The 24,606-nt window shown below is 42.5% G+C and overlaps 4 protein-coding genes across 6 annotated transcripts in view; 1 reads left to right on the top strand and 3 right to left on the bottom strand.

The window, feature by feature from the left end:
• Positions 1-157: 157 nt before the first annotated feature.
• Parp16 (Poly(ADP-ribose) polymerase 16) lies at positions 158-1,605 on the bottom strand. Its single transcript, XM_064687604.1, has one exon. The coding sequence runs from the start codon at positions 1,450-1,452 to the stop codon at positions 361-363; it is 1,092 nt and encodes a 363-aa protein (XP_064543674.1). The 5' UTR covers positions 1,453-1,605; the 3' UTR covers positions 158-360.
• A 1,146-nt stretch (positions 1,606-2,751) lies between these two features.
• On the bottom strand, positions 2,752-5,601 carry LOC135432054 (protein G12). Its single transcript, XM_064687514.1, has 3 exons — positions 4,908-5,601; positions 4,287-4,495; positions 2,752-2,978 (listed from the first exon to the last, which is right to left on the bottom strand). The coding sequence occupies exons 1-3, from the start codon at positions 5,563-5,565 to the stop codon at positions 2,871-2,873; spliced, it is 975 nt and encodes a 324-aa protein (XP_064543584.1). The 5' UTR covers positions 5,566-5,601; the 3' UTR covers positions 2,752-2,870.
• Positions 5,602-14,063: 8,462 nt separating this feature from the next.
• On the top strand, positions 14,064-16,027 carry LOC135432112 (NADP-dependent malic enzyme). The gene has a single exon (XM_064687593.1). It carries the CDS (start codon positions 14,118-14,120, stop codon positions 15,954-15,956), a length of 1,839 nt encoding a protein of 612 aa, XP_064543663.1. The 5' UTR covers positions 14,064-14,117; the 3' UTR covers positions 15,957-16,027.
• A 1,663-nt stretch (positions 16,028-17,690) lies between these two features.
• The window catches only part of Sema2b (Semaphorin 2b), a 58,347-nt gene continuing 51,431 nt past the window's right edge, over positions 17,691-24,606 (bottom strand). For 2 of the 3 annotated variants that reach the window (XM_064687513.1, XM_064687512.1), the window contains exons 10-15: positions 23,763-23,991; positions 22,728-23,231; positions 21,867-22,019; positions 21,509-21,617; positions 20,810-20,924; positions 17,691-20,426 (exon numbers count right to left, since the gene is read on the bottom strand). In XM_064687513.1, coding sequence (XP_064543583.1) covers positions 20,817-20,924; positions 21,509-21,617; positions 21,867-22,019; positions 22,728-23,231; positions 23,763-23,991 — 1,103 coding nt within the window. In that variant the 3' untranslated portion in view covers positions 17,691-20,426; positions 20,810-20,816. Of the gene's footprint in view, positions 20,427-20,532; positions 20,660-20,809; positions 20,925-21,508; positions 21,618-21,866; positions 22,020-22,727; positions 23,232-23,762; positions 23,992-24,606 lie in introns of all 3 variants that reach the window. The other variant, XR_010436879.1, reaches the window with a different exon arrangement.

Below are 24,606 nucleotides of genomic sequence, written 5' to 3'. Positions count from 1 at the left end.
ACATCAACCCACAATAATATCATATAGGTATATAGAAAAGCTGGTGGAAAAAACAGAATTTGTATGGGAAACGCTTCTGTATCTTTAAGATATCTTCAGCAAGCAATCTCGAGCCTCATCTTCAATTATTTTCACATATCTACAAAGCCGTAAGCAATATGTCTGCTAGGGTATTTAATATTTGGTATGCCAAATGTAGCTGTTAAATTTTGTTTACTTAAAGCTTATTTGATTGAATGTTTGAATTTCAGGGAGTCTTGACTTTATTGGCGCATATAAGCACTTTATTGCTCTCGGCGAGCAAAGGGCAATAAAGTGATTATATTAGCCAATTAGTCAGTCAAAGGGACAGAAAAACGCTTAAATTTTCAGAAATCCTTTCCTTAGCACATGCAGGCCCGTGCAAGCGAATCTGTGCAATATGCCACGTCCGTTGGACGAGGACAGGGATAAAACCATCAGGTATACACCGAGCGAAAGTGCATATTTATTGTCCTCCATCCACTTGACCGTCTCATTCCAATTGACGGTTAACTTGGGCTGACGCATCAACGGTATCTCAAACTTGCCAAAGCTCTTGCCAAAGAACATCAGATACGAGATCTGCATGCAGCTGGCCTCGCTGACGGTCACAAGACCATTGTCATCATCCACAGAGACATGCGCGGGCACCACCACATACTCCACAACGGCCACGCATCTAAGCATGGCGCCGCAGCGTGAGCCGCCCCAGCCTGGACTTTCTGGACTGAGCTGGAGCGCCTCGTCCACGTTCCTGGCCAGTACCAAGGGCTTGTCCATGGGTAGACAGCCCACGGTCAGCATGGCATAGAGCTGCTCCAGCTTGGCGCCGTAAAATCCTATCCGGACCGGACACTGTTCGCGCAGACTGGTGTATTCCTTGGTATGTGCACATTTCAGGCTCGGTGTGACCTCAAAGATCTGTGTGGGCGCCATGCGGGGCTTTCCAATCTGCAGATGCGTATACAGATCTTCGAACTCACATGGTCGTAGTGTGCTCAATGCCACACGCTCGCCGTGCCGCACCAGAACAGCGTGCAGAAGATGCATAACTTTGACGTGATAGCGACTGTAGTTGCTCTTCAATAGCTGGGCGAGAATGGTCTCCAGTCGATCAATGTCGGCAACGGTATCGAAGATGGCATTAATGTCCGGACGCTGATTGCTGTCGAGAAACTCCTTGGGGAAGGGCCGCAGCAGCGTCTCGTACATATAGCTGTTGGCAGCCGCCACAAAGAGCGAGAATCGCGCGTCGCAGGCTAGCAGATCGGTCTGCAGGCGTTCCTGCACCTGATAGAACTGTTGCAAATTGGTCGTGGGCTCAGCGGCACGCGGCACACAGAACTCCGAATCATTTGCGTGGTTCGGGCTGCTTGCCAGGCTGGGTAAGCCGACGCCATCAGAATTTTCCAGATACGAGACTAGCTTCATGGCCAAGGGTTCCGGATTTTGATGCGAGAAGGAAACGTACTGATCTGTTTTAAAAACTACAGGGTACAATGCACTTGCTTTTATCGAAAGCGTAAATTTATTTGACTCCGATAGTTTTCCAAAATTTGCTACAATGACATTTGGAAATGAAAAGCTCCGCTTTTCCCCAGGTGCCTGCTGCTCGTTGCCAGCTGAGATTGACGATTGTTCTTGGTTATTTTTTTTTTGGTGCAGATTGAATTTAGACACTTCTGTGACATGTTGTGATTGTCGGCATGGAGTACGCACTGCATGGCGCTCTCTGCCTGCCGTTGGAGGGTGTGTCCGTAATTGATTAATGGAGCCGATGCACGACGCGTAGCTTATGTCAGCTTGCATGTTTACAGCGACGCCAGCGACGGGCCAAAGGGCAATCAATTGGACCGCATTGAGTTATGGTTGGGCTGGAAAGCCACCACCATCAGCAGCCGTCCGTGCGCCCGTCCAGAGCTGGTCAGCAATAGACGAAGGGCTGCAGGGGTTGGCAGTGCTCTTCTTGATCAGCAACAATTTCATTTGCCGCATACACACACATGGATACATACAGTATAAGTAAGAGAGTGTGTGCGTGCGTGTGTATTCTGCATTTCAGCGAACGTCGCTTTATCTACTTTAAAAAAGTGCTGGCAGCAGGATGCGTAATTTATTGATATACTCTGCTTAAATTATGAGTCTCCTGGGGGGCGCGCGAGCGTACATTTTTTCGGTGCCTAGCTGCAGGTGTCGGTATAGAAATCAGTTAACCGAGAAAGTTTTGCAACTTTGTTGCCGCTTTTGCTGCCACTCTGCCAGCAGCTGCCCTGTGAAATCAGAAGTTTGAGTTTATTCAAATAAACGCCGACATTAAGAGAGTTGCAACTGTTGCGCCGTAGCTGGCACTGGCCCCAACTCTGGCTCCGGCTCCGGCCCTGGTCCTGGCCCTGGCCATGGAGAGCTGGCCCCGGCACAGCCAAGCGAAGCGGCATAAATCAGAGAGGCTGCTTCAGTTTCCAACTTTTTTCGTAGATAAACTTTTGACGCACCAAAAGCCACCACCTTTGCGTCATTTAACCCTCTTTTTTTTGTTTTTTTGGTGCCTGAAAGCGTTATTAATATGCGCCCTTTTCCTTTTGCACACTCTCTCTAGATACCACTGCCAATTCCCAGGGGCAGAGCCACTAAATAATTGCCTGGCATATGCTCGAAATCGAAACTCTTTTCGTTTCGCATTCTTAAAAGTCTTAAAAGTCAAAAAATAACCATTTGCGCATTTAGCAGGTGTCTTTCTTTTCTTATAAGTATTCGACAGTCTATGCAAGGCCAAGCTTGCAAATATGAAATTTAACTGTTAATTAGCCGATTAGAAAAACAAAAACGTTAACACATCCTTGGCATCATCCTTAAAAACTGGACAGAAAGAAATACGCTTTTAGGGATTCAACTATTCGGGCTATATAGATGCCATTATTGTGCAGCTCAAAGATCAGATTGCGTATTGGAACAGAATTCTGAAAGAAATTAAACGATATTTAGGCTCAATTAATAACTGACTTAACCCATTAATCATTTTGCCTGCGTAGTCAAACATATTTACACTACGATTAAGTACATAAAAATCAAATGTTTGGAGTGAAACATGCAAAACGTGTGAATCGAGTTTTTTTGTGCGTGCATTCTGAATTTTAAATGGACGATGAATAATATAAAATAAAGTGTTAAATTTGCATTTCTAAAATGATCAAATAATGAGGGCGTAATGATCTAGGAAGTATACAAATTAATTAAAATGTATACCCTGTAAAATGAAAATGAATTGTTCAAAAATGCGACACATGCAGCTCTATTAAGTATATGAATTCTCAAACATTCGAGTTGGTCCAGCGTTCATGTGAGTATGCCCGTCAGCCCTTCTGTATAAATGCATCGATACATTGATTATATCATATCTACGTTAATATGATATCTTTATACCCTTGCAAAGTTACATTCTACCCCCTTTGCCAACTTTGTGGTCACAGGGCACAAAATAAATGTTGACTAAACAATTAGTTTATATTTCCAGAACAATTAGTTATCCGCGTGGCACTCTCACTTGTTGTTAATTGCCATGAAATTAGATAGAAATATATGCTGGAGGCTGTTTGTCAATCAGCACAGCGAATCAAGGATATTTTATTGCGATTTGCGAGTGCTTTTCACCTAAGCCAGAACATGCTCAGGTTTTCTATTTTCAATTATAGGCATCCCATTTGCGCCAAATCAATTGGCATATTTTCACACATAAACATAAATTGGCTTCTCGATGCCGGGCGCAGCGCATTAGGGAAAACAAACGCGTTCTGCTTTTTGCCATCTCGCCATTTCATAAATATGTGCCGCACGTAGGCCAGCTCAATTGCCAATTAGAAGAAGGAAAAAATGCCAGGGCACTTGGCAAGTCTGCTTTAAAATTGGGACTTCGGGTGAAGTTCAGCGGCGGAACTGGCGGAAGTTGATTTGTATACGAGTACATATGCTCGGGGCAGCCGCGTAAGAGATGTGCCACACGAAACACGAATCACTCCGAACGTAATAAAGCATTAGGCCCAATAAAATGCTACTATGAAATTTTTCTCACGTCTGCTTCGAAAATTATTAGGCATCCGCGGTCTGCCTAGTTCCAAGTGCTGTTGCCTTTGCCAACACACACACACACACACGCACACACTTCAATAATTGTTTAAAGAAAATTTCAAATGTGCCCAGATCGAACCTTTTGAAATTCAAGTACGTGCCGGAGGTGAGCGCCACGGGGAATGGCAGTTGCTGTGACTCACCTGCAGATTGCTTAAGATTTTCGAGAACTTGGGCGTGCCGATGCTGTCGATGAGCCTGGAGAACTGCTGATCCGTTTCGGTTTTATCGAAAAACGTAGCCAAGATTTGATCCTGTGGCAGCACATCCAGCACGCTGTCGACCAGGCCATGCAGTCCATTCAGCTCCTTCGAGCTGGGCTCCCCATTGACGCCACCCAATGCCTCCACAGCTGCAAGCAAAATTTCAAATTCTATTTAATAACTGGCAAAATATTTAATTAAATGCACATGTCCTAGTACCCTATCCCAATGTTGACTAACCCCTCCCTTTCGTTTGGCCTCGTCTGCATAGTTTGCTGCTATTTGCAAATAATTCAGTCCAGGTGCTGTCACTGCTCCGGCAGAGGCGAGCATGTGTGAACATTGATAAGGTTGCAGCAGACAGTTGTGTTGGACCATGACATTGAGCATAATGCCATGGTCGCATAGGCACAGACGGACAAACGGACAACGGACAAGGGACAACGGACAAGGGACACTGAGCCCGGCTGGCACTGGATGACTTGAGAGTTATGCAGCAAGTTGTTTGTGCCATGTCATGGCCAGGACCAGGGCTACTCCGGCCCGGTCACTCATACGCACCGCTGACCGTTGTGCTGTCCGTCGGCTCCAAGGCCGGCAATGTGGTTGCTTTAGTAGCCTGCACCACGGTCTGCGTCAGCTTCAGCACATCCAGCCCGCTGGCGTTCAGATAGCGCGTAAATGCCAGCACTTCAGGCAGCTGCAGTATTTGCTGTTTCATCTCGGCAAAGAACTCGCTGCTCAGAAAGGCATACGCACGCTGGACCTCTTTATCATGGCGATAGTAATTGGCGACTATGGCCTGCACCTGTCTAGCTGGTATCAGTGCCACAAATGCGCTCATATCAATGGGCGGCACGACTTCGGCAACAGTTGGTGGCACCTCGTCTAGTTCTTCGGAGGAAGAGGATGCCTCCATGTGTTTTTCCTGCTGCTGTGCAGCCGGCATTTGTGTCGCAGTTTTGCGAGCCAGAAATATCAAATCGTCCGACACATTTGCCTCCCTGCTGCTACTCGATGCGCTGTCCTCCTCGCTGGAGCTGCTCGCGCTAAGCGTGACCAGCGCCACTTTGGTGTCCGAGCCTCCAACGTCGTCATCCTTGAGCAGCTCCTCAATTGTAGCCTGCGACTGTGGCGCGCCGCTGACCACGGCACAGATCGCGATCGCCACAAGCAGGCACCCATGGAGGCTCAGAGATGCGTCGCGTTGTCGTCTCATTTTGCTACTGGTAAGTGAACTAAGAGCAGAGCTGCCTCCACAGCTGCCGAGTGCGAGTGCGTTGTAGACTTCTGTAGACTTTATTTATTGTGGGCGATTATTTAATTGAGCCATTCAGTCGGTTTTAGGTACATGTTTATGTGCGATTTCTGTGGCGTTGATTGTGTGTGACGCGAGCGATGGGCAACACAATTGACAGCTACCAGTTCCACCCGGAATCATCTTTGGGCCAGCAGGCAAATTTCATAATTTAATAGAAGCATTGATTTATATGCTGCGTATAAATTATGTTTATCTAGCTTATCAATGCCTGAGAAGACAATTCGATGCGGACAATAAAACTTAGCCTCAGGCAGCAGATTGAAATTAAAGCAGCGATACATTTCCTGTCCAGTTTGAGTATGGAAATGGATATGGATATATACATATATATATGCTGACTATATAATTAAATACACTTCCGCATATGCAAATCAAAAGCAATTTACAAGAAAAACAAACCAAAGCGGGTGTGTGTGAGTCAGTCTGTGTGCCATTCACACTTTGACAGCTGTTGCTGTATCACTCAGTTAGTCACTGGCTGTCATTCATTCTGGCTTCAATTCGCTCGCACGTCAAACTGTGCATAAAATATCTGCTATAGAGTATAACGAACACACACACACACACACACATACATTGAAAGGGAGAGTGTGCGAGTGGGCGTGGGAGAGTGGGACACATTCAGGCTTGATATATTCATTCGTTCATTCAGCAAGTTAAGTAGGAATAAAATTGTCAATTTTCATGTCATTATTTCAACTTGTCGTTCACGGCGGGCGGCGCGTTCACTTTCGCATGTGACAAGCTGCGACTATGGAATGCACACACTCCCACACACACAGACTCTCGCACAGTTATGATTTATTCACTTGGTTTGATTTATTACAAGCCTCTGCCCCTAACGATTTTAGCCCCACACCCTAACAACAGCCTCAGCGTGTGTGTGTGTTTGTGGGTGTCTGTAATGTGAATGTAAATTGTGCGCATACAAACCAATAATTGTATCATCGTCAGCGGGTGACAGCTTCAGCCCCTCCCCTCCTCCCGCCAACTGGCTTCTGCTGTAGCAATTTTTTACGTAAATAATTTGACTTGGCTTAACTTTATGCAAAGTGCCGTGTGGCAAATTTCCTAACATATGACACTTTATAAATTTTGAACGGCCGTCCAGAAACTCTTGGCAAGTGTCGTAACTTTGCCACGAAACACGCCAAAAGTTGTCCCAGGTTGCCAATGCCCATCGTCCCGTCGCCCCTGCTCCCAACGTCGCCTGATCGCCCCGGCCTGCCGCAACTGTCGCGGACCCAACTTATAAATTAATTTTGCCACACAAAATACTTTGGCAAGCGCTTGGCATGCCTCAGCTGCTCCGCTCGGCCTAAGGAATTGCAAGGCGCAAGTGTTGCGGTTATGGCCAACTTACTCATAATTAACTGCAGTCCGGCGCGTTGCCAGCAGCAGGGGTTGCGCCCTGATTGGTGTCGGCTGGGGAGGCGGGGCAAGGCGGCTTTTTTATGCGGCGCGCACCTGTGACAGCCGCCGCCGTGCTGCATGCTTCCTTTGGGGGGGGCGCAAACTTAATTTCATGGCGCCTGGCGCTGCCAAAGATGTGTGTCGGTGTGTGTGTGTGTTCGTGGTTGGTTGTTTTAAAACGTTCGGCGCTTTTGTTTATGTTGCGGCCCAAGAACTCGCTTTTTACCGCAAGTGTCAACATTTATTTCCAACTTAACACTTTGGCGTAACATTGCGCTTAATCCGACGCGCCAGAACTTGACTAATTTTGTGCAAAGTTCAGCATTAACATTACCGCAAATTAGCAAAAGTTTTCGCAAAAAAAAACACACACACAAAAATAAAATAAAGGAAGTAAGAGTGCACTAGTCGGCTGTGCCCGACTAGGAGATACCCTGAAGCCAGCTGCCGTTTAAATATTCTAGCTATATTTTATACACACATATATGTTTTTCATGTCTTATTTTCCTCACACTAGGTATGGGAAATGCTTCCTTGATTAACTAAGGTATTAATTGTCTGATCTTTCTGAAAATTAGAGAGCTTAAATATGGCATCCAAATGTATATATATACTAAAGCCCATGGCTATGCCTTCAAATTTGCGGGAGAGTGGTAAATATAAAAAAAAAACTTTAAAAAATACGGAATGTGTGTGAACTCTTTGAGACGCTCTCTAGCTCTATAAGCTCCGTGATATCTCAAAAAACATAATCTGAAAGTCTTTACTTACCGATTGGGCTATCGATCGATTTGTATGAAACTTAATCGGCGCGATCGTGCTTCCTTCTTCTTTTGCACATAACTATTATACCCTTTTAGACATTTTGTTTGGGGTATAATAAAATCCAGTTTCAAGCGCAAAACAAAATCAACGTCGAGCCGCCATTTGACTTGCTGCTGCTGTTGTCTGTTGGCTGTTGCCTACTCTGGCGGCTGCCTGTTGTCTGTGCTATCTGCCTGGTTCAGTGAGTGCCATAAATTAACTTGTCCTGGCAACGGCAAACTGCTTGCGCGAGCATTTTCCTAGTTGTCGACTGTGACTTGCCAGATTTTTGTTTAATCTGTTACTGTTTGTTGCTTTTGTTATTGTTGCTGTTGTTATTATTGTTGTCGTTGCCGCTGCCCGAGTTGAGTTTCGGGTAGTTTTAATTATGTGCCTGTAGACTCGGAGCGTGCCAAATGAGTTTGTTTGCCAAGTTACTCCGCGCTATATCTGTAAGATACAAAAGTATCTGTAAGATACAAAAATATCTGCAAGATACAAATGTATCTCCATCAAATGCCTGACAGTTATCTGTGAGATACGGGAGATTTTGGGATGAAAAAAGACACATTAGGCAAAAACCAATACGAGAGTATCTATGTATAAAGTATCTGTTAGAAACAAATGCATCTAGGCAATAAAAAAACAAACACGAAACTTTCAATTAGATACGTAAGTATCAGTAAGTATCATTGAGGTTGGAAAGTATCTGTATCTCTCAGTGTAAAAGCATCTGCAAGAGACAAGAGTTGCGGAGTATTGTACGAGTAACTGATAGTCAGACAATTTCTATAGCCTACTTAAGTACCTGTGTTCTACAAAAGTATCTGCGAGATACAAAAGTAGGCAAATTACATTTCTATTCAATATTCTTGTTACTTACTGAGAATCAATCGTTTTGAAAATGTACTCAAAGAATCTTTAAAGCTACCAAGTCGTGAAATACGCAAAATGAAAGCCCCACTGAATATTGATTGCAAAATTATTTAGTTTTTCCTTATTTTCTCAACACAGGCATCTATCACTGTTGCTTATGATTCAGCCAAGCACTTAGCAAACGTCACACTAACATTGACATTTCGTTTGCCAGCCAGCCGCAGCTGTCCACAGCACGTCAGCCGTCAGGCGTCAGCGATAAGTTGAGCCTTGATTTGTATAAAAAGTGTAACAAATATATCTTCAGGATACCTTTGAATGCCTGAGTACCTTTATTAGATGGCCTCTATCACAAGGTTTTTCGCATGCTGTCCGGGCAAAAAAAGTACTTTGATAATTTTGATGAATTTGGTAACAATTGCAGCGTGTTGTTTTTGGTGTTCAATGGCGCTATTTGGTCGACTATCTAGTTATCGTTTGCCTGCTTGACCGCACAGCAGCACAAGGGAGGCAGGTGTGGACGCACCTGCCAGCTACTCGCAGCTGCCTGTGCTAACCCAGTGACATTTGGGACTGCCGGTGCCCAGCCCCCTTGCTGCACGGGCACAGCGTTCAATCAATTGTTTTTACTGCTGGCAGCGGGAGCGTGGGTGCGCGGTGGTCGGTGCTTTGAAGCGCAAAGTTTGCAACGCTTTTGACACGTTTCGCAAATATTTGAGCACGTCTAAAAGCGCGTAACGTTCGCGGGGTGCTCATATTTTGATTTTGCAGCCACCAGCCTCCCAACTGGCCAGACTCCTGCTCTGCCAGAGTCCACAACAGTGGAGTCATTCCCCACGTTCCTCAGTCCCCGCCTGAGAGCCAGTGAGTTGCGTGCCGGCGCGTACTTTGCCCTTGTCCATGGCTTTAATTAATTTTCGCTTCCGTTAACAATTTTTATGTGCGGATTTGAAAGGCGGACAGAGCTGCTTTGTACAGAGAGTTCGCATGTGCTGATTTCGTGTTTATGCTTTCTTTAATTTGCCACTAATGCCCACACACAAGTATTTGTGGATTTGTGTATTTGTGCCATTTGTGGCATAGAAATATTTGCCGGATACATGCGATTAGATTGGCCCAGATTGCAAGCCAAAAGGAGCGTGCAACAAGTTAATTATGCCATTCTAGCCGCTGCTGTTCTGCTTAATATTTATTGTGATTTTATTTTGATTATTGCTTAAATTATTTGGCATTCCAATTCCTACAATTGGGCCTTGGGATGCTCAAAGAAAATATAAGCGTGCCCTGCATGCGGACCAAAAAAAATAAAATAAAAAATAAGTAAAATAAATAACAAACTGGCAGCAAAGATGTACGAAAATAAGCTGAAAGTCTTTTGAAGTTCCCAAGTAAAAGCAACGACAACGTCAACGATATAAAGTTGGCGCTTTTTGGCTTTGACGCACGTAGCTGCCGATTTCAAAGTTTCTCCTGTGAGTTCGCGCGTGTGTGTATGTGTGTATGTGTGTGTGTGTGTGTGTGTGGTGTGTGTGTGGCACAGCAACACGCCAAGCTGAAGCCGCGGCTGCCTGCCCGGAAAGCCAAAAGGAATCGACATCAACAACAGGAGTCGTGCGAGCTCTGCACATGCCCCCGTCCTCGGTGGCCTTTGCTGCTGCAGCGGTTTTATTTAGCTTATAAATTTTTTATTTAAGACTTTTTACTTTGAACGAGTTGCACGAGGCTCGCGGCCAAAATAAAAGAAAACTACGACACTCATGTGACATTTATTTGAGTTTCTCTTCATTGAATGCTGCCAGTAAATCATGCCGCCCCCCCCCAACAACCCCAAAAATTTCGGACAGCATTTTGTCAATTGGCATCGTGAATTATCAAAACCGTTAATGCCACCAAAAAATAGCTATGAGGTATTTCATTGAATGCCCGGCGGGCTGCAAATCAATTTGAAATTTTCCATAGAACCAAAAATTCTATGGAAAACTGCAGCACTGGGTTTTGGCTTTGGCCCACTTGAGCTCTCTGCAGCGGACATATCATTTAATAAACGGCTGCAATGTGCTTTTGGTCGCTTTTGCGGCACATCAGAAAGGCCACTTTTTGTGCGACTAACTCATGGACGTCGCTTTACATATCGGCTTTCAATATTTGCCACTAGCAAACGGCAAACAGCTAACAACAAAAAAATCAACAAATAAATCGGGGCTGTGACATTTTTTGGTTTACAATTGCATAACAAGCCTTCAATATTTCACTAACTGGCTTATTTTTTATGAAATGCCATGTGTCAATATTCATAAAAAGTATCCATATATGCTGTCTAACCATTTGATAGGTATAAATACATTATTTAGCCCGCCCGCTTATCAATTTATAAAAAACTGTTTGTCCTGATGGACTGACTGGTGATCAAGAGAACAAAATGTTTGAAAATCGATTGCTTTAAGACTATCGTGTTAATTATAATATTTTAAAATCTATGTACAATATATGATACAATAGAATCATATTCGACATCGTAATCAAAATATATATCTTTCATTTTCCAATTTCCCGTGTTTATAGTTAAGGGTTTTAATTTAAGGCTAGAAGGCGGACTTCCCAGTCTTTTAACGGACTAAAAAATAAATTGTCATAAATAAAAAGTTAACTTTTTGCTCATGACAAACTTGTTTTATGATCGATTTATATGACGGGACACAAATAGAGTTCTTTCAGAACTGATCTACTTAATCAAAAATGATTGAAGTTCTCTTCAATTTGTACAATATGGCGTATGCGTAATAATGTTGGCGATTGTGCAACATGTTCAGCATATAAATTGCTTAGTTTGAGCATGCTTCAAATTTGCTTGAAACTCGTTTTGTTATCGAAGAGGTGCGAATTACGTTTGTTTTTATGCTCTTGACAACTGTCCAAATAGTCAGCCAACAAATGGCCAAACTGGACAGACACACACCTACGCACACACACACACACCCACACACAAGCATGCATAAGGTATGACACCAAAGGAAATCAATTTCCATATGCAAAAGTTTTTAGTGCACGTGCCGGGCATGGCCGAAATCGAATTTCATCCATAAAATATTCAAATTGCGCTGTAGTATAAACGTCGCATAAACATTTTTTTTTGCTACGTTGCAACTGAAAGACACACACCACACGCACACACACACACACAACAATATATGTGTATGCTACACAACAGTCTCCCAACACCCACACACCTTTCGATCAATTCAGGGGACTTGTGTCAGGGGGCTGCTTGTTGGCTGGCCTTTACCTTTTACTCTGCTTACACCTAGCGCATAAATTTTTATGTTAAAACGCCAAAGCCGTAGGCGCTGCGAGCGAGTTCGATCACTTAATATGTCCCGTGGCAGAAATTCAATTTGCAGCACATCCGCAGTCGATGGCAGAAAAAACTGCAAATGGTGTTGCCTTTAATGTCCAAAAAGTGCAAATGTGCCGCCGCCACTGCCGGGCAAAACAAAGCGCACAAAAAATTGCCGTAAAGCGCTCTTGGCCCTTACGGAAATAAAACGTACACACTCACACCCGCTCACCCATACACTCGCACACCCACACACACACAAACTGTCGAACATTTTGGCCACTTTGGTCACTTTGTTGCTGTGTCGCAGTTGTTGGGCCCCGTCGAATGCGTTCCGCTCCGTGTTTGGGTTCGAGTTTTGACTGCTTCGATGTCCGAGAACATTTGATTGAAAATTGATTTCATTATGAGAGAATTTGATGCATTCCCGCTCACACCTGCCGGCATTTAATTGGATTTCTGAATTGTTTTTCGAGTACTTGTGTGTGTGTGTGTGTGTGTGTTATTCACTCCCATTCATCTTCAATTTATGCGTTGCTTTGACTACGGGCGCACTTCGTACATTCACTCGTTGCAAATTAGTTGCGGCATTTTCTTTTCTGTTTGATGCAAATTTATTTGGAATTGTCCGACAACAGTTGGCCAGTTCGACTGCCCAGATCTCTGTGGAATTTTAAAAAGTAACGCTAACCAAGCGTCTTCCTCTACCACCCCCCCTCCCACTGGAATTAAGCCGCTTATGGCCAGCCGTTTGGTACTCCAGGCTCTTGTTTTTAAATGCGCTGCGTTCCGTTTCCGTTGCCATTGCCGTTGCCAGGACCCGAATCTTTGGTCGAAATATTACGATGTTGCCATTTCACTTAAGGCCGCTGCCCAAGTGCACTTGTGCTCACCACAAATGGCTGTTGTCCGCCCCGTTCCCACCCCCGCCCTCCTTGGCGGAATATTTAGCATAAAAGGTGTGCGAGTTGGGCGCCAGCGTGTCTTGGGCTCAAGTTTGGCGCAGTTGATGTTTTGCATCAAATTTCGAGAATTTGATGCGTCCGGGACCGAAAGGGCACCGACAAGGAATCCACAACGACATTTTGAGGTGTCACTTTGGGTCTGAGGTCGCCACAAAGTGCGCTAGATACATTTACATAATGCCCAGGACCTCCAATATGCAAATGAGTACAAATTAAATGTGGCCAGAGTGCATTAAGCTACAAGCTACATATTTACACACCGACATTCATACATATAAGGTGCTATGAGTAAACTCTTTCCTATGTCTGAATTTCACCAACATATAAAATATTCTTGTGTATAAAATATAAATATGTAAATACGCACTAAGCCAAAGGTTCACATTGAACTTTAATTAATACATATCACCAAATGAACAAAAGAAGTAATTTCTTTTAGGATAAAATCAGGAGAGAGAAAGATGTATAAAATAAAATGGAGCTAGTGTGAGAGTACAGAGATACAGTTTATTAGACTGTCAACAAAACTCGTTTATTTATGAAAACTTTCTGAACTTGCTGGCGAAAATAAATAGTTCATACAAACCTTAGAATATATTTATACAGTAAAAACCCCTCTAACGGACACTCCAATTAGGTGGTCAACCCTTTTGAGGGAACATTTTTTCTCAAATGAATATAAATCAGACAACTGGGAGGATACTCTTCTTGACCGGACCAAAATTACCCTGCGTTCGCTGTTTCCACGGCACACATGCATACACATACATGTAACACTTCTCTTACTGCAAAATATTGACTTGTGGCGACTACTTCAATTCATGAGAATCGCGTAGTAGGGCACTGCATAAAAGTACGCTTCCAGTAAAGGTATTAAACATCATACATGCATAAATACATACATACATAACTTAAGAAGTATAATGTATATAAATACATATATACATATATATAATACCATATTCATATACATACTTATATGTATATTTATACAGCTACATTAGTATTTATCCTAGCCGGCTTTTTCCAACCTGCACATACACTTATATTAATTTCGAATGAAAATGCGTTCCCAAAAGCAGCAGCCTATACAAGAGTGCATTGATGAGGACGCGAAGCTCCTCGCGTTGGAGGGCATGCCCCGAGAGTTGGACACCTTCTGGCGCACCGATACGCAACAGCCACGTTGCCGGGTGAGCGGACACAGTATGTTCAGTAAGAGCGCGCTCAACAAGGCGACGGCGTTTTCGCATCGGGAGCGACAACTGCTCAGCATACACGGATTTATGCCAGCCGCCGTGTTCACTGTGGAGCAGCAACTGGAGGCGTGCGCGCAACATTTTCCCACCAGGACCACGAACTTTCAGAAGTATATATTTTTAACGGAATTGGAGGCATTCAATCGCAAGCTGTTTTTTAATCTATTGATAAGCGATCCAGGAACCTATATGTCGGTGTTTAAGAGTTCGGAATTTGAATTTTCGGTTAAGAATTTCAGCATCCTTCACACAAATATCCGGGGCATGTATGTAACCATCAAGGATCGTGGCCACATCTACGATGTGCTGCGCAATTGGCCGCGACGCCACAATGTGCGCTATCTGGTTGTGACCAATGGCGAATCCGTCTTGAGTCTGGGCGACTATGGGGTTAATGCAGCTCCCGTCGTATTTTACAAATTGTACCAAAATGTTGCTTACGGCGGCGTTGATCCCGATAGCTGCCTGCCCGTTATGCTGGACGTTGGTACTGACAACGACGAACTGCTGCGGGATCCATTATACTTGGGCTTGCCCCAACGTCGTGTCACAGGAGACGAGTACGAGGCCTTCTTCGAGGAGTTTACTATTGCCGTCTTGCGGCTCTTTGGACCACGTGTAATCATCCAAACGAAGAACTTTGGTGCGGTAGACTCCATCAAACAGCTGGAGCGCTATCGTTACCAGCAATGCTTCATGGATATTAATCTGCAGTGCTTGGGCGCCTGCGGTCTGGCCGGGCTGCTGTGCGCCAACAAAATTAGTGAAGTCACGTTTAAGTCAAACAAGCTGCTCTTTTATGGCAACGGAACCTTTAACATTGGCATGGCGCGCCAGTGCCTGGCCTATTTGAAGCGTTGGCGATTGGATGACAGTGTAGCCAGGGACCGCATCTGGTTCTGTGACGCTCATGGGCTGATAGTCCACGGTCGCTGTGATCACAAGGTGCCCACGGAACTGTTGGAATTCAAGCACAGGCACCAGCCAGTCGGCAGTCTACTTGAAGCAATTAATTTGCTCAAGCCTAATGTGCTGGTGGGCTGCAGCTCAGAGCCCAATGTCTTTACCAAAGATATCATCAGGGCAATGGAGCAGAGCGCAGAGCAACCCATAATATACGCTATGTCCACCCCACTGGAGCTGGCGGAATGCAGTGCCAATGACGCCTTTGTGTACACCAAGGGCCGCTGCATATTTATCTCGGCCGCTCACCTGCCGTCCTTAAAGTATGCCAATAAAGTGTATCAGCCCGGCTACTGCAATGTCCAGTATATGCTCGCCGGCCTCACGCTCGGTGTCATGCTGTCGGGCATGAAGAGCGTGCCGGATGAGACATTCCTGGTGGCCGCCGATCGGCTGGCCAGCTTGGTGTGGCCCAACGACATGGCCAAGCGCGATGTTTTTCCGCCCATGCGCAAACTGAAATGCATAAATATGCAAATAGCCCACGCAGTGTTCACCTATTCCTATCGCCGCGGCTTGGCCACCCTCTGGCCGGAGCCAAGCAACCCCAAGCACTACATTGAGAGCAGGATGTACAATCCCAACTACGTTGAGGTCACTCAGCCGATATACTGCACTACGGATCATCAAATTGGCACCACCGAATCAATTCAGTATTATAAACAGAAGATATAGCGCACAACTTTCATATTAATCGATTTAATTATAATTCGGAATAATTATTAAAAAAAAAAACGCAACACAAATTGCATATCTGGGAATGCGTCTAATAGCGGTGCATGTCGCATCTTGCTGCAGTCCCCTCAGTCCCCCCAGGTCCCCACAAATTGCACAAGTCAAAGCAAACCCGTAATTTCAATGCGGCTGCCACAGCTGGCATCGCCTCCTTTGGCAGCCTTCAGCTGAGCTGCATAGAATTGTAGTCTAGTCACAGCCAGTGGCCAATTAGCTGCATGCAATTTTCACATGTCAACCCGTCTCTCCCACTCTCTGTGTGTGTGTGTGTGTGTGTTATTGACCTGCGGCTGGTTCGAGAGTTTAAAACTATTAAAAACAATCCCAATTGCAGTTGTATTGTATAATAAATTGAAACAACCACCGTAAAATGGCGGAAAACAAAGCCGCAACAAAAAGGCAGTCAAATTAAATTGCATGCGAATGAGTATGCGACTGTTGTGTGTGTGTGTGTGTGTGTGTGTGCGTGTGCCTGCCATTGACAGGTACTCCACTGGGGAGCGTGTTTTTGTGAGCTCTCTCTCTCTCTTTCGCTCTTTCATTTCATTTATCAATATGCCAAATGAAATACATGCGACCCCGCAACTGCCACCTCACCACATTCGATTCTATTTGCGGTTAACAACGGCAAATGACCCGAGGTCAGGCGATCGCATTTGCCCAGCTACACTTAATTGAAAGCAATATAGCTCTAAAATATTTCATAACAGTTAAATGTCTCTATTTGCAGCTCAAGTTGTGCATTGATTAATTGTTAAATATGTCGCCACGTTTCGAGTCAAATCAAAGTCTGTAATTCGCTCAGAAGTAACAGCTATGTGCTGTTGCCTGCAAAGTTCTATTAATTTAAAGCAGCCGCGAGTAAAATTCAACTAAACTTGTTATAGTTAAGACCCCTCCTATTTATTTAATACATAAACAAATAAGTACTTACACAGGAATGTACTTAGCGCCCCAGCCACAGCGCCTGCCCAGACACAGGCCACACCAGCCGTAAATGTTAAATATTTCTTAGACTTAAGCCCCGGAAACAATTCACAACTGATGCTCCCGGTTAAGGAAAAGTTTTTAAAGTATCTGCGCGACCCGAAGGTAAAACGCAACTGGGGCTAGTTGTTATGAATGGCCCCGTTTCTAGACCTATTAACTTTGCAGAGTGAAACTTGGAAAAATGTTTCAAGCGAGCGACACCATTTTAGCAAAAAAGTAAAATAAATACTTTCTAAAGTACAAAAGCTTTTAGTTTTCGAATTATCTGAGAACGTAAATAATAAAATAAGCTACTATACAATAAAAATAACTAATAATAAAATAAACTACTGTACAATTAAAATTAAAACTGGGTAGTTTTTAAGTTCTACATTTCAATAGATTAATGTAAAATATTACTGCAAAAGCAACAAGATAAATATAAAAATTTGTTGTTTATTAACTTTAAACCATATTTATTAAAATTAACACAACAAATTTGTTTATAAACAAACCCGTTTTCGCCAAGTAAAGATGAAGTAAAATGTTTTCTATTAAAGAATCTTATCACATTTATTTACTGCATTTTACTTTAATGTTTACAGCTAAGTTCTTTGTTTAATTGTAAGTTCTCATAATTATTTATGTCGTTTCTTATTTTTTTTCTTTTTCTTTGTTATGAAATTTTAGATAGCTCATGCTACGTTCTTCAGGGCAGCTTTGTTGTTTTTTCATGATACGTTCTTCAGGGCAGCTTTGTTGTGTTTTTTTTTTCTTTACTTTTTTATTTTGTTGTAATAATTCTTTATATATTTAATATATTTTACCATAGACAGAAAACTGTATACATACATAAGTATATATGCAAATGTACTTCAAGCGCGAATTATTTTTATTTTTATTGTATGAATACTTTGTAAAACGGGTGTTGCCTAGAATACGCTTCGATTAGTATTTTTATTTTTACAAGGTTCCTTTGTTCGCTATTTTAACTATATAAGATATATATATATATTTATATGTGTATATGTATTGTGTTTATATTAAATTTTTTAATTTACGTTTTTTTTTTATTATTTGAATTCTTTTTGTTTACTTCAAATACAGACATTGCAATTAGCTTCATTTACGGGTCATCATATTTTATTTGCTCAACATCATGTGATTGTCATACAAAACATTTCACATAATCTTTAAATTATTTACAGTAAATCAAAAATCAAATCGTCTACAAAAAGCAAAAGAAACTTGTGTATCTCAAGTTAGAAGCTCAGAGCATTATTAGCTGAAAAATACATATTTTATTTGTAGTTTCATTTACAATGGATTAGATTCGAGTACTAAGCTAAAACGTGTGTGTTTTTGTGGGTAACTTCTAGATGGAAACATTAAAATTTTGTTGCTTTTGCTGAGAAAACTTTTAGAAAAATATTTTGTTAATTTACGCATATATATATACTGTATATATATATATGTATATATATTGGCAGTTGTAAGTACCTATGGGATTTATGTTAATGCACTTTCTCAATTTGCATGGTTTACTGTTCAGAGAAGCGTTTAGTTTTCCATGTATTTCAAAATGCATTTCCATACTTAATGGCAGTTATATTGTTGTTGTTTTTTGTTAATATTATTAGTTAATTATTTTCTGTTTTATCGCTTGCTCATTAAATATTGAATTATTCAACGGCCATCTATTAGATATACGTATGTATTACTCTACATACAATAGATTTGAATGCATTTTGCTTAATTCCGAATTGGGGTACTACGCATACATGTTTATATAATGCAACGATTGCGATTTGAGAATTTAGTTTAACATTACTAAAATGTATTTGCCACACCAACTTACTTAATATCTATGGTTAAATATACGTGTATGTAAATGTATGTGTGGGTGTGGGTGTGTGTGTATGTGTATGTGTATGTATATGAGCATATTGGTCTCAATCTGCAGTAACTATATGTATGCATATATATTGCTTATAGTAAACATCAGGCTAACGCGCAATCTATACAACAACGGCCAAAATGCCGTCAGCGTGTTATTTTTCATTTGCCCAAAAACGTTTTTCTTTTTTTAAACCAAAGTCTATTAAATATTCAAATTAGATGCCAGCTTAGACGAATTTTGCTTTTAATATGCCAATACTAAATACTTGAGTTTTGAGTTAAGTAAACTAAATGCTTATTAACTGTTAAAGAGGTTTGATTATAACTAAAGCGACCTTATGTACAAACTCTTGCCTTAACCTAGAGACCATATCAGAGCCCAGAGTTGGGCTTTTTCTGTATATTTTGTGAAATTTTGGTTCCGTAAAATACAATGCACACCCAGAGGTTGTATCTAAATATTTTTTTAAATACAATATCTACGACCTATTTATACATAGCTATTCATATAACTAATACTAGAATTATTAAACAAATATTGCTAGTTAATATACAAATTCGTTTAAGATCTTCCCATGGCCAAGCGACGCTAACTCATATTTTTTGTTTTGCATTTGTATTTTGTACACTCAAAAAAATGTTGAGCCTTAATTATTGAAAATCGCCATCAACAATTTTCTTTATTTTAGAAAATTCTCCTATAAAGAAAATTTCTTTTAAACAGGAAACATGTCTAATATTAAGAAATATTTCTCTTGAAAGCGATTTCCTAAAATGTAGACATAATATTTTGTTGAGTGTATGTGCCGAAGGGTATGCACACAATCCTAGAACCTAAACTCAAATGCATTTTGTAAAATTTATACACAAACTGAGGCAAAAAACCGTTGAGCTCAAATTGAATGATGTCCTTGTAGCCTATGTCTGTGTGTGTTGCCTATGTAAGTGTATTTGTGTCAGTGTGTCATGTAGGTGGTTTGTATTTGCGCTTTTTAAATTACTCGTAATTTATCTTAGCATAATTTAGTGATTTCTTTTTGAAGCAATCGCAATAGAAATAGAATTCGAAATAGAAATAGAGACTCTGTTCTATGTAAAACCGTATTTTCCATTTTTCATTATGGCAGGATCCTTTTGTTAGTAACTTTTAACGTTTACTCACTTGCTTAGCGCTTTCTGCTGCATTCTGGCTAGTTGTGTGTACCTTAATATTCAAATCAATCAAACATTTTCTTGTTGTTGTTGTTTTTGTTGTAGTAGTGGTTGTTGTTTTTGTTGCACTATTGGGTTTTGCTTTGAATTTTGTTATCTGATATTTGTTGTTAATTCGAATGGCAAACGTAGAGCACTAAACAATTGCTGTACATGTAAATGAAGCAAAAGAACAAATAATAAAACACATATTGAAAACATATTGAAATATTGTCTTTCAAAAGCTTAAAAATTTCAGTCTTTGTAGTTGGTTGCTCGGCTCTTGTCACTGCTTTCTGGGTGCTGGTTACTCTCCTCCCTGCTGCTGCTGCTCCTTGGCGTTTTTGCTGGCTGTAATCGAAATTGAATTGGCAAACAAAACAAAACATTTATATCCATTTCAATATTGGCCAGGATTAGACGTGGCGTGGTGGTGTTTTTGCTTTCTAAAACTTACTTTAACTAGTTGGACTAGAGACTTTAGTAACTAGTACACAGGGCTAGCAGAAACACGAAAATGTACAAATGATGGCCGAAATTTGGGCGTACACCCGCCGACAAGAACTCATAGCTGTACAAGTACTCTGAGAGTGGGCAGCATATTTGGTGGGAAGGCACAGAAGAGGAGGGCAAAGGCCGTGAGTTAATTTTGTTTTTTTTTTTTTGTATGGAATTTTGTGTAGTGGGTAGGAACTAGGCTAAAAGTTGACTTGGCTCTAAAGCCGGCTACTCACTTCTGGGTCAGACCAGGGCGTCGTTGCTGAACACATCGTTGACATGTTTGCCGTTGCCGCTGATGCTGCCGCTGCTGCTGCTGCCTGTTGCCGTCTTATCCTTGAGGCCACATTGCTGCAAAACACAAGCGAGAAACTTAATTAGATAAAAATGACAAGAACAAGAAAGATGAGTCGGCAGAGCTCGACTAGGAGATACCCTGAACCACACTTCAAGCTGATTTCACAAACATGGCATACATTGTAGAATAGAAGAAAATGTTAAAGAAAAAATATTTAAACTTGCAAAACGTGTGGCATGGAAGAATATATATATTTCACATTTTAAGTATCTTAAAGTCTCTCGGTGTTTATAGTTTTCTATATCTGAGCTTCACTCAGACGGAAAGACGGACACGGCTAGATTACCATTATGAACAAGAATATATATAACTATGCACTATGGGGACGAAGCTACTTTCGTCTGCCTGTTACAAACATTTCGACAAACCATCATTCCCTTCTTAACTATATTTAATGGGTATTCTGGGCATAAAAATACATATATAATTTCGTTAATTGCATGGCAAGGAAATTAGGCACAGAATCAACGATTTGCATGAAGAATTAATTAAAAACAATTAACGGCAGCTGCGAATAACAGTTGTGCCGTCTGCTGCCGGTTGTTAAATCTATATTTAATTGGCAGATTTCGCTTACCTCCTGTTTAGCCTGCCATTGCTTCATGGCCGATTTGTATTTCTCGAACTCGTTGCACCAGTGCGAATAGATCTTCTGGTAGTCCTGCTTCTGCGAAGGCGGCGAGCATCTAATGTAAGTAAAAGAGCAGCACAATAAGTTATCGGCATGTCCCGTGCACGGAAATTAAAGTGTGCACCCAACAACAACAACAGCAGCACACACAAGTCGAAAGTTTCAACTTTCTAATTGCGCAACGGATATTTTGACGCCCGAAGCGGTAAATTTAAATGCCAGCCGGGTGGGTTGCTTGCTGCTGGGCAGGGGGAGTGGGTGGGTATTGGAGTGTGGGGTGTGGGATTGGGACAAGGACTCTCACCTGTGCGCATCCACAGTGACGCCATAGCTGCAGAGCAGGGTGCCATCCAAATAGCTATCATATCGGCCGCCATCGCCCTCGTTCACAGCCAGCAGCACCAGGCCGCCTTCGTTGGTCTCAATGTATTTGGTGGGTGTGTAGCGCACCTCGTAGCTGCATAGACAGACCAAAAAAGAAAGCACGATAAGTCGATTTTCTATTTGCTATATATTCTATTTTCTATTTTCTATTTTCCAGTTTCAGTTTGTTTTGCCAGCACAGTTCAGCGCAGCGCGAGTGCGTGAAAAAGTGTCTCATTGGCAACGCACAATAAAAATCAATATAAAGTGTGTGAAACTTTGGCAGCGCCAGCTGAAACTTTTTCCATTACAGACAGTCAGACAGAGAGACAGACTACTTATTGCCCCCACAGTGCACAGTGGCCGCCGTGGTGCGTACTCAAAAAAGCGTAAACGCCAAAAAGCAGACTTCAACAGCACATTTTAAAGTGTCAATTTACCGCAGCCATCGCTAACTGAGATGAAGGGAAGTTTCGGTTACACTTCCGGTTTCATTATTTGCTTTCAATTTTCATTGGCTGGCTTTAAGACAGCCAACGACAGTCTCCAGGCTGCCTGTCTGAGCGTTTAATCTAAGGTTACGCGCATTTAAGACTGCTTTTTATAAGGCATAATAAGTTTGTAGCCAATTTTGAATTTAAACTCTGCAGGCATAAGATCGGAACGAACCCCAGACATCTATATCACATGCCTCCTATGGAAACAATCCGTCATTAATAAAGCTTTCTTATGGCAGCCTTTCTTAGGGTATTTAAGCTTCGACCTGCAAATATGCAATGACAAAAAAACAAATTCCACTCACCGTCCCTTCTCCGTGGAGTGGTGGTACCAGCGTGTCTGCTTCTTGCGCAGCACGTCGGGCATCTTGACGAAACAGGACAGATGCAGCGTCTGGCCGTAGGAGGAAGTAACACGCTTGCGCAGCACGCTCGTATCGCATATGCCGGACGTCTCATTGGCCACGTCCTGCAGCAGGCCCAGCTGATATGGCCGGCAGGCGTTGACCTCTTTGTCCCAACCGCAATAGGGATCCGCCACACAGCGGAAGCAGCTGTCGTAGCGGCGTGCGCACATGGCCAGATCGATTTGCTTCACTTGATGGTCGGTGGCCAGATAGAGGGAAGCCGTCTTCTGGCTGAGTGTTAGCTCGCGTATTGGTTCGTTGCGCGGCGACGCCTCAAAGATGTCCACCAGATTGGAGTGTCGCTGGCCGTAGTGCATGAACTGCACTATCTTGTAGATCTGGCCAGTGCTGGTCGCCACAAAGTAGACGAGAAACTCTTGGTTCAGTTTGTCTATGCGTATTCTGCCATAGAAAGAGAAGGAGAGAGAAGGATAAAGAGTTAGAGCAAGAGTTGATAAATCGCACAAGTCTCCTGCTCCGACAGTTTTTGTGCAACAAATCTCAAATGCACGCGACTTGGCCAAGTTGTTTTTTCTTCCATTTTGTTTTTTTTTTTTTGCTCCCAGCAAAACAAAACGTTTAACTAAAAGCATATCCTGCGGCGCAATGTTCATAAGTTCCGGCCAAGTTATTTTACAAGTCGTTATGTTACACAACAACAGTCGGGCGCAGAGCCGGAGCCTGAGTCGGTGCAACAAAAACATTTTGGCTGTCAGTGAGCGAGTGCTCCCAAATGTCAGCGTTGGGCTGCCTGTTGTCCTGGCTGTGGTTGCACAGTATATAAACTTGGCAAATGTCAACAAGCGCAGCACACACTAACACAGACACACACACACATGCAGGCGAATAGGTGGCTAGTTGCCAAGAGGCAACTGAAGCTGGAGCTGGAGCTGCTGCAGCTCGCTAATGAATACATTTACACATTTTACTTACTTGTCGACAACGAGGCGGGTGAGTATAACGTCTCGTTTGTAAAATACAGGATTGCCAAATTCATGATCGACCGCCTTGTCCATTAGCGGATGTTTGCGTATGAAATTCAACACCGAGTCCGGCAGTGTTGCGGTGTCGTTGTGGCATGTGCCCGGACGTGGCTCCGGCACTTTTGAGTTCAGCACTGGCAACCAGGCGCTGTTCGATGACGCCTGCTCCTTGAACTTGCCTACGAAGCGAAAGAGACACAGAGAGAGAGAGAGAGAGAGAGAGATGGAGTGTTATATTTTATATGGTGCATAAAAGTGCAGCGCAGAAAAGTATGCTATGTTAAATTTATGTGTGTCAGCGCTGTGGTAAATGATAAATTACAGAGCTCCCAGCGCTGATTTGTGGCCCAGCCAGACAGAGACTGGCCAAAAGTGAAACAGTTCGAGCTACTAATTACACACACACACACACACACATACAGATATACTGAGCCAGTACTTGAAGTGTTTGCTGCATAATCATTTGTTTTTCATAATTAATTGCGTTGGCAATAGCTCTGGAACATTTTTTCACACATCGCTTTATATATATATATAGATATATATATGTATATACATATGTGTGATATTGTATGTGCGTGTGTGTGCAACATGCCCGCAAACTTTTCATAATGAATTTTAAGTGTATGCCAGATTTTTTACTGCCATTTGCCTGCTGGCGTTGTGTCTGCCACGATGTGCGTCTGTCTGTCTGGCTGTCTCTTGGTCTCGCTGAGAGAGTTGGCACAACTCCATACACACAATTTTATGGTGTTAATGAACTTTTCAGCAAAGTGCTAACGCGCACTCGAACA

The sequence above is a fragment of the Drosophila montana genome, unplaced genomic scaffold, assembly GCF_035044405.1.
Source record: "Drosophila montana isolate Dmon_TW-CO22-7 unplaced genomic scaffold, ASM3504440v1 contig_3200_1, whole genome shotgun sequence".
Classification (NCBI taxonomy): Eukaryota; Metazoa; Arthropoda; class Insecta; order Diptera; family Drosophilidae; genus Drosophila; species Drosophila montana.
This window is presented reverse-complemented; position numbering and strand designations above follow the sequence as displayed.